Source organism: Myotis nattereri, assembly GCF_964212035.1.
Source record: "Myotis nattereri genome assembly, chromosome: 1".
NCBI classification, from domain to species: Eukaryota; Metazoa; Chordata; class Mammalia; order Chiroptera; family Vespertilionidae; genus Myotis; species Myotis nattereri.
In genome coordinates, this window is record NC_138075.1 from 113098749 (window position 1) to 113109090 (window position 10342).

General features: G+C 40.3%; 1 protein-coding gene and 1 pseudogene across 2 annotated transcripts; both read right to left on the minus strand.

Annotated features, from left to right (window-relative positions):
- Window positions 1-1339: 1339 nt before the first annotated feature.
- On the minus strand, window positions 1340-2787 carry LOC308514885 (cytochrome b-c1 complex subunit 8-like; annotated as a pseudogene). Its single transcript has one exon. The product of its transcript is annotated as a cytochrome b-c1 complex subunit 8-like (transcript).
- Window positions 2788-7530: 4743 nt separating this feature from the next.
- On the minus strand, window positions 7531-8800 carry SENP8 (SUMO peptidase family member, NEDD8 specific). The gene has a single exon (XM_081085197.1). It carries the CDS (start codon window positions 8768-8770, stop codon window positions 8132-8134), a length of 639 nt encoding a protein of 212 aa, XP_080941323.1. The 5' UTR covers window positions 8771-8800; the 3' UTR covers window positions 7531-8131.
- Window positions 8801-10342: the final 1542 nt, after the last annotated feature.

Genomic DNA, 10342 nt, shown 5'->3' on the forward strand with positions numbered 1-10342 from the left:
TGTTCACTTTCATTTGTTTCCAGGAAGTTTTTGATTTCTTTCTTGATCTCATTGGTAACCCATCATTGTTTAATAACATGTTATTTAGCCTCCAGGTATTTGAATGTTTTTAGTGTTTTTACTGTAGTTGATTTCTAATTTCATTCTATTGTGAACTGAGAAGATGCTTGATATGATTTCAATCTTCTTGAACTTGTAGAGACTTCTTTTGTGTCCTAATATGTGGCCTATTTTTGAAAATGACCCATGGCACTTGAGAAGAATGTATATTCTACAGCTTTGGGGTGAAATGTTCTATAAATGTTAATTAAATCCATCTGATTCAGTGTGCCATTTAGAGTCTCTGTTTCCTTGTTAATTTTTTTGTCTGGAAGATTTATCCAGTGAAGTCAGTGGGGTGTTAAAGTCCCCTACTATGACTGTATTGCTGTCGATCTCTCCCTTAAAGTCTTCTAGAAGTTGTTTTTATATTTAGGTGCTCCTATATTGAATGCATATTTATTTACTAGGGTTATATCCTCTTTTTAGATCAATCCTTTCAGTATGATGTAGTGAACTGTGTTGTCTCTTGTGATGGCCTTCATTTTGAAGTCTGTTTTGTCAAATATGAGTATTTCTACCCCAGCTTTTATTTCCTTTCCATTTATTTGCATGGAAAAACTTTTTTCCACCCCTTCACTCTCATCCTGTGTGAGCTTTTCTTCTAAAGAGGGTCTCTTGTAGACAGCATATAATTGGGTCATGTTTTTGTATCCATTCAGCTACCCTATGTCTTTTGTTTGGAGTATTTAATCCATTTTCATTTAAGGTTATTATTGATAGGTACTTATTTAATTCTTTATGCTTATGTTTCTATTTCTTCTTTTCTTTACAGCAGCCCCTTTAGCATTTCTTGCAGTGCTGTTTTAGTGGTGATAAACTCTTTTTTATAAATAAAAAAAGCCTTTTTTATTTGTCCAGGAAGCTCTTTATTTCACCATCTATTTTGAATGATAGCCTTGGTGGATATAGTAATCTTGGTTTCAGATCCTCGCTTTCCATTACCTTGAATATGTCATGCCATTCCCTTCTGGCCTATAGAGTTTCTGAAGAGAAATCAACTGACAGCTTTATGGGACTGTTTTGTAGGTACCAAATTGCTTGTTCTCTTGCCCTTAAGATTCTCTCTCTGTCTTTAATTCTTGGCATTTTAATTCTGATGTGTCTGGTTATGGGCCTGTTTGGTTTCTTCTTGCTTGGGACTCTCTGTGCCTCCTGAACTTGTGTGACTTTTTCCTTCACCAGGTTAAGGAAGTTTTCTGCCATTATTCATTCAAACATTTTTTTTTTTTTTAATCCTTTGCTAACTGTCTTCCCCTTCTGGCACTCCTATTATGTGAATATTGTTACTTTTCATAGTGTCCCACAGCTCCTACTGTTTTATAATTGTTTTTTCTTTTTTGTTCTCTGATTTTTTACTACCGTGTCTTCTACTTCACTGATACTATCCTTGACTTCCCCTAATCTGCTGTGTATTCATTCTGATATGTTTTTATTTTTTATTTTTAAAAATATATTTATTGATTTTTTTACAGAGTGGACGGAAGAGGGATAGAGAATTAGAAACATCAAAGAGAGAGAAACCTCAATCAGCTGCCTCCTGCACACCCCCTACTGGGAATGTGCCCACAACCAAGGTATATGCCCTTGACCGGAATCGAACCTGGGACCCTTCAGTCCGCAGGCTGATGTTCTATCCACTGAGCCAAACCAGTTAGGGCCATTCTGATATGTTTTTTTTTTAAAATATATTTTATTGATTTTTTACAGAGAGGAAGGAAGAGAGATAGAGAGTTAGAAACATCGATGAGAGAGAAACATCGATCAGCCGCCTCTTGCACATCCCCCACCGGGAATGTGCCCACAACCCAGGTACATGCCCTTGACTGGAATCGAACCTGGGACCTTTCAGTCCACAGGCCGAAGCTCTATCCACTGAGCCAAACCGGTTTCGGCTGATATGTTTTTTTTTTTTACAACATAGTTTGGTTTTATTATTGTTAGAGGATCAGAGGGAGCGGAACCAACACTCCCCACAGTCCATGCCACCCACAGCTGGCCAGCCTGCAAGAGTAGCTGCAGCTACTTTCTTGGAGATTATACTGTAGAACAAGGGGTGAGCCCCACTCCTTCACCAAATTCCCAGACTAGCCAAAACGGTTCAGGGCTCTTCTGGGGAAGGGAGTTCATTAACTTGAAGATTAGCAAGTCACACCAAGGACTCTGCTCACAAAAATGCAAAATCACAACATGGCAGCCCATAAGAAGTTTATTGTGTCCTCAAGACACTACACAATGCAGACTCCTCTCCCAGAGAAGGGTCTTTCAGAGACCGGGAACCATCCTCCAGATGAGCTGCTCATTGGTCCTTTTCATAGGTGGCTGGATTCTTCCTCCTGGGTTTCTCAAACTCCTCAGTACCCCATGTGTAGACAAGATAAAATGCGACAAATGGCGGCGCGATGCGCAGGATGGAGGCCTGGATGCGGCGCAGCACGTTGGGGATGCCCTTGCTGAAGGAGTGCGGAAAGGCGCGCTGCTCGCTGCTTGAAGGGCGACAAGCTGTAGGTGATCACGTGCCACACCCGGGTCAGCTTCCCAAACTCGCGGCCCATGGTGGCGGTGGCGCCGGGGTCACCTCGCCCTCCACAGTCGCGGGATCCACCGGTCTCCCTCGGCTGATATGTTTTTAATTAGTGCTATGTCATTCTTTATTTCTGACTGGTCTTTTTTCATAGTTACTATATCTTTTTCTCATGCTGTTGAGCATCTTTGCCATCATTATTCTGAACTCTATATCTAATAAATTTCTTATCTCCATTTTGTTTGGCTCTCCTTCTAGAGAATTCTTTTCTTTCATAGGGTTTTTTTTTGTCTCCCTATTTTGACTGCCTGTTTGTGATTGTGTCTATGTGTTAGGTATATCTACTACGACTGCTAATCTATAGTGCAAGACACTCTCAGACACTGTTTCTGATTGGCCCTGAATCCCTTATTTGGAGCTATCAGCATTTCTAAGCTTGTGGCTTCCTCTGCTGGGGCTGAGTGCCTTTGGAAAGGACCAAGATGTCCAGGATCTGCTTTTCCTAGCCCCAGGCCCAGAGGAGATCAGGCAAAGACTCAAAACCTCCAGAGACTCACCTCTGCCTGCAGTTTGTATTCAGGCTTGATTAGCCTTAGGCTATTCACTACAGGGTGCAAGAGGTCTTCCAATAGGATGGGGCAACTGCCTCCCCCGCCCCCCCTCCCAGGCAAAAATCACCTGGATAGCAAATGTCTGAGGAGAAAGATGTCCTTCACAGTGTGAGGGAATGACTCAGCATGGGAAACTGGGGTGGTTTCCTTCCGAGCTCCAACCCCAGAGCCCTCCACTCCGGACTCACACAGCTCCAGTCCATTCCGCCCTCCCTCCACTAGAGCCCAAAGTGAGTGGCTGCACACGAATTTTGTACATTGGCCCTTTAAGAGGGTGCCTGCATTTTCAGCTGTCTCTTGCTGGCTGATAGCAACCCTGTTGCTGTTCACAGTCAGATGTTCTGTGGACACCTTTCTTAGTTCTGGTTATGTGGACTGGGGAGTTCTATTTGGGGTTCAGACCTCAGAGTTCTCAGTGGGAACCCATCACCATTGAGCTATCCCTTTGGACCTTCAGCTGCTATCTGTGGCAGCTGGGCCAGGCCTTTTGCACTTCTGCACTTCCTACCAGTCTCTACTTGGTTTCCACGCTCCATCCTTAGTTACCAGCGTTCTCTCCAGCTAGTCTTCAGTTGATTTTTCAGGGTGGTTCTTCTGCATTTTAGTTGTATTTCCACTTGGGTCCTGCGAGAGTGTCAGTGTAGCTTCCACTTCTTCTGCTGCCATTTTTAAGCCCCCAATTAGGCTATAGTTACACAGCTGTTTAGCTGCAATATAAAGCTAAGTTTTCAAACTTGCTGATAGTCTTAAAATGGAACTGGTAGAACGGGATTAGGTATACTTTAGTGTCTATCATCTTTTACATACAGTATTTAATCCTTAAGAGTACCTGCTTAAACAGACTATCTTCCCTTCGTAGATAAGGCTACTGAATCTCAATCATGCCTGAGGCAATAACTTTATAACCCACAGGGCTTTGATTTGATAAAAACATTCACACTCTTTCCCACACCACAGCATGTAATTTTAAAAAAACATTTAAAAAAATCCTTACCCAAGGATATATTTTTAAATTGACTTTGAGAGAGGAAGAGAGAGAGAAAGAGGGAGAAAAAGGGAGAGAAATGATGTGAGAGAGAAATATCGATGGGTTGCCTCTTGTATGTGCCTGGACCAGGATGCAACTGCACCTAGGTATGTGCCCTAAGAACTGAACCCACTACCTTTTGGGGCATAGGATGAAGCTCCAACCAACGGAGCCATCTGGCCAGGGCAGTATGTACATTTCTGTAAATATTTTCCCCTTTTTTATTTTAAGTGATGAAAGAATGAACTTTCATTATCAGTAATCAGGTGACTGAGAAATCATACTTGGCCATTTTTTAAATGTTTTAAAATTTATTTTAGAGAGACAGGAAGAGGAGAAACATCGAAGTGTGAGAGAAACATAGGATTGGTTGCCTCCTTCCCGTATGTATCCCAATGGTACTCTCCCCAACTGGGGATGGAACCTGAAACCTGGGTATGTGCCCTGACCAGGAATTGAACCAGTGACACTTCAGTGCATTGGATGATGCTCAACCAACTGAGCCACACCAGCCAGGGCCTGCTTTGCCATCTTAATGGAATACCTATTACTAAAACATATGGTCAACATATAGTAAAAATTATAGTACAGTAAAAATAATACGGCACATATCAGAAATATAATCCACTTATAATTTTTCTAATTATTTTGTTCCAATTAGGACTAGTACTTAGGAATTTCAACAGCCAAAGGGCAGAAATAATTAGGAGAGTATTAAATGGAAAAGCCACTTATACTTACTTTTATTTTTGACTACCATCTATAGGTGGTTTTATATATGCTGGACTTTTCTGAATTCCATATGAGATATAGGTTAAACAAATGTGACTATACTTATGGATCAATGCAACAAGATATTTTTCAGCAGGGTAGTTCAGTGCTCGATCCAATTTTGAATAACCTGCTTTCCTTTTGCATATTTTGAAGCTGAATTTTGCACACTGAATGCTTTTGACTCTAAGAAAGGGAACCAGCAAAAGATCTTTTTCCTATTTTGTATCATGTAACATCAATCAAACAGGTGTATAACTTACAGGCTGTTATAGTATCCAGTGAAATATTACAAGTAAACTCTGAAATTCACCTGTCATTTATAATGCTAACACTTACAAATGGCATACTCAAAGTTTTGTAGGAGACTAATCTGCAGCACAGTCCAATCATGGTATGCATTTGGAAAAAAAAACACCTTAAAACAGACTTTACTAGTTTAGTTCAAAAAGTAATTTATTTCTGGGACAAATCCTAGGGAGTTAGGAAAGATTGCTTTGATATGTTTTAACTCTTGAAAGAGACAATCAGATATCTGAACAGACTGATGGTCGTTGGTGCCAATTCAACGCCATCCCCAACTTGGAGCAGTAAAGAAAAAACTTTATTCAGTGCAAAACAGCCCAATTGTGATACTACATTGCTGGAAAACAGCACAGCTATGAGGCAGCCCTGGAGCTAGGCTCCTCTATAGCTAGAGAGAGCTCTGCTCCTCACTGGTCCGCTTTGCTTTGCTCTGTTCTGTGCCAGCCTGCTCTGGCCTGCACTGGTATGCTCTGCTCTGCTCCAGTGTGACAGCTTCAGTTTTTTAGCACCATCTATAAAAATGCAGCATTTGGTGGAAAGGGAAAGAGATATCAGAGGCAGCTGGGAGTTTACTTATATAGACAGAAGTTCCTACCCCTGGTCCCTGATTGGTTCATCCTCATGCAAATGAGGATTCCAAATCTTTGCAGTTTTATTGGTCCACAAGGCACTGTCCTGATTGGTCAGAGCCGAGCTGTTCTGATTGGCCAGTGAAGAAGCTGGGGTGGGGGAATAGTTGTACAACTCAGACTGGATGAGGAAAGCTTCAGTTCTACTAGTTGAAATAGGAATCCAGGAACTCCTCTAGAAGAGCAGGCTCAGATGGCAGAAACAGTGAAGGCTTCTCCCTGAAGTGCAGTTTGCATGAGAGACCCTTATGTAGAAATGGCTGCTAGGCTGTTTTTTTGTTTTTAATTTGAGCCCCATTAAGCCACCAGGAGGCCTCCTCAATAGGTATCTCCTTTCTCAGGGTCCACACATAATTTGCATTAGCAGAAAGACAAAACCTTTCCAAAAGAGGATTTTATTAAAGTTATTGAAATATTGCTCTCATCATCATCTACACTATGTCACATCTCTTGCTGTCCCTCCTCCCTACTTCACTATGGCTGACTACCAGATCCTAATTTCTTTCTCTGCTCCTGTCTTCCATTAGGTCTTCTTTTTATCCAAAACATACTGACTTGAAATGAAAACTTTTTGTGTAGCTTTCTCTTTGACTTTTAGTTTCAGCTCTTGTTCACTCAGGCCTGCTATCACTCAGGCCTGCTATGTAACCAGTACTTATTTAGAGTGACTGTGTTTTCCCTCCCTGATTAAAAGGAACTGAGTAACTGCCTCTGTGGTCGCTGCTTGGTGAGGTTATTTTGAGCCATGAGGGCTGAGGGCAGGGTTAGATTGAGGAAGTAGCTGAAATCAGTTTCATGTGTGAAGCTAATCTTGGTTTTGTTTTTAAAAAATTTTTAAAGTATATTTTTATTAATTTCAGAGAGGGAGAGGGATAGAAACATCAATGGTGAGAGAATCATTGGTTGGCTGCCTCCTGCACACCCCCTACTGGGGATGGAACCCACAACCCAGGCATGTGCCCTTGACCAGAATTGAACCTGGGATCCTTCAGTCCACAGGCCGATGCTCTATCCACTGAGCCAAACCAGCTAGGGCTAATTTTGGTTTTTAAGTGTCATATGCATTGCAATCTAATTCTCATTAAGAATAGAATTAATGGGTGTACCCAACATATCATCTAGTTGTTAATTATTAGAAACAACTCTGAAAAAACACATCACTGGCTTAGGAGGGACAGCATTTCTTTTTACTCTTCATTCCACTTTTTAAAAATGACATTGTCTGCATTTTGAATTAAGGTCACCCTTTCTCCTTTGTAGCTCAAAAACAAACTAATTTTTAGTTTGTAAATTTCAGGTACAATTGTAGTTCTGAAATCACCATGATACAAATCAAATAATTCTGCCAGATTAAGGGTAAAGAGGAGAGAAAAAACTATCAGAAAGAAGAAATACTTATTTGAAATAACAGATAACCGTGAGAAGTTGTCAGCTGAGTTTTAAAACCACAGAACTTTGGGTATAAGGAAGGAGTGTGCACATGGCTAATAGACAAGGTTAATGAAAGCTATTATCAATTCAGAGAAGTAAATTGACCACTCACTGAGCAAACTAAGTGGTCTATCACAGCCATTTAATTTAATAAAGTTACTTGATTCCCCCTTTCATAAAGCATCCAGGAATCAGATGGGGAAAGATGGGCTAACAAAATCTTTGCAAAGGGTATGCTGATAGCCAGGAAAGCTTTGCATGGTGAATGGAAGAGATAGCACAGAAGTGAATAATTGATTCTCATAATATTTAGATCTTGATCTGCTTCCAGCCAGTGGACTATGCAATAAGTTTTTGATTCTTTTATTGTTTTCTTCTTGCATTCCTCTAGATTTCACATATCCTTAATTTGTTTTACAGATCACTGCTTTTCCTTTGGAATAAGCCAATGTGGCTAATGGAGACCAAAAGGTAATTAATAAATGTTACAATAGCTTGGTTTTAAGGTTTTGGTGCATAACTTCAAGACATTTTCATAGAACATTGTCTTTTCAAGGTACGGTTAAAATGAAACTTTCCATTAGGATAATGTAGAAGATGACATTTTTTCAGGAAAAAGTAAAAATCCTAAGCTTGCCTCTATCCGGCATCTTCCCTCAGGCACTGAGACTGCAGTCATCCAACAAATGGGGACAGGCAGAATGAGACTTCAAAAGTCACAAATATACAATATCTAATTTTTAGCAAGTCTGGCAATGAGATCTTTCCATTCTCCCCTCTTCTTTGTGATGTATGTAGGAGTGAGTAGCTGCAATAGTGATTCTGGCTGTTGTCTAAAAAAGTTCTGACACAAGGTCTCAGTGTTACATATCACGTACATCCCACAGTCATAGCTGTTTTGTTGAGCAGGGGCTTTCTCTTCCACAAACACTAGTTTGTCTCCTTTTCTGCCTAAAAAAGCCTCCAATTTTTCTGCTACCTGCTTTGCATGAACTGAGTTGCTCCTGCTATGGGAGTCATAATGAAAAAAGCTATTTTTATCTTGGAGATAAACCAGCAAACTCCAATGGGTTCCCCCAGCTGCCTGGTTGGAATTATCATTGATGGCTAAAAATACAACTCTCTTGTTGGGGATGTCCAGGGGTTCAAGGAACATGGCAATCTCTGCTGGGTTGCTAGTGCACTTGATGAACTGGGTGACTTCAGGACTGATGAAGCAGACTTGGTCAGAGCAGTCATGAAACTGACTATTGGCAAAGTACTCAAAGGCAAACCCAATAATACGGTCATTGAGCCAGCTTGGAGGATCCAATAGTGAGACATCTGATTGCCGCAGTAGACTGTCCATGTAACTCAAGACTACAGGGTCCATCTTGTACTGACCAGGATTGCTCAGAAATTCTGGAAGCTGAAGGAGAGGCAGAAGACAATATTTAATGTTGAATATGACACCTGCCTGTCAAATGGGGATGATAAATCATAGCTACTCTCACAGAGTTTTGGGAAAAATTAAATACAATTGTAAATTAACAATGCCTACCTAAAAGTAAACATTCAGGAAACTGCAGGATAAATGCTTTATGTTTATAATTAGGTGGAATGAAAACTTGGGAAATTTTCTATGCTGAAACAGTAAGCATGGATTTTTAATTTCCTTTATAAATATAGGGATTGGTTAAAGTTATAACTAGTGTTTTTCTAAACTCCATGGCATTAACCATATATTTGGCCCTTTAGTGAATATGCATGATTACAATGGCAAATTATTTTTAAATTAAAGATGAATTTTCAAAGAATCTAAAAAATGTTACTAATTACCAAGGGAAGTAGTTTCTATTTCCACTTTAATTTTCAAGAGATAAAACATTGCTTCCTCATTCCATAATGGAAAGTGACAGTGATTAGAGTTGTAGCTAATGTGATTTTTATTTTTTTAAATATATTTTATTGATTTTTTTACAGAGAGGAAGGGAGAGGGATAGAGAGTTAGACACATCGATGAGAGAGAAACATCGATCAGCTGCCTCCTGCACACACCCTACTGGGGATGTGCCTGCAACCAAGGCACATGCCCTTGACTGGAATCGAACCTGGGACCCTTGAGTCCGCAGGCTGATGCTCTATCCACTGAGCCAAACCGGTTAGGGCAAGAGTTGTAGTTAAAAGTTGTAGTTAACACTTTCTGTAATGTGAAGAACAGAAAATCATGAGGGTAATAGAAATGAAATTCATTTCTGACTCTGCCCAGCCAAGGGACAGAGAGGGAGAGAGGGAGAGAGAGAAAACATCAATTGGTTGCTTTCCGTATGTGCCCCACCTGGGGAATGAACCAGCAACCTAGGCACATGCCCTGAACCAGGAGTAAAACCTGCAAGCTTTTTATTTATTTATATTTTTGGTGCACAGAACAACGCTCCAATTGAGGCACTCAGCCCAGGCCATTGGTTGATTCCTGTATGAGCCCTGACCGGGTATCAAACCGGCATCCTTGGCATATGGACAACGCTCTAACACTACCCTGCCAGGATTGGTTACACTATTAAAACAATAAAATTTTGTGGCACAATTATTTTTGTGTAATCAAAATCCTGCAAAAACCTATATAAAAATAAACATACAGTAAATAAATGAGGTAACTAAGAAAGACCAAAGAGGCTTTTATGTGCACGAGGTATGTCATAATATGAACTACTTCAGAAACAATACAGGGCTGTTTAAGTATGTGTCTGTCTGTCTGTCTATCTATCTATCAATCAAATGAGATGGCATGAACTAAGATTTTCTTAAGAAGAAAGAATAATTTGAGCAGAGACATAAATTGGAACTAGGAACAAAGTTAATGAGGCACAGAGCCCATTTGTTATGAGTGAGCCACAAATTTGGCTCTAATTATTTGGCAGCTAACCTAAGAGCATTAAGTTAACTATTCACAATCTCCATAAGG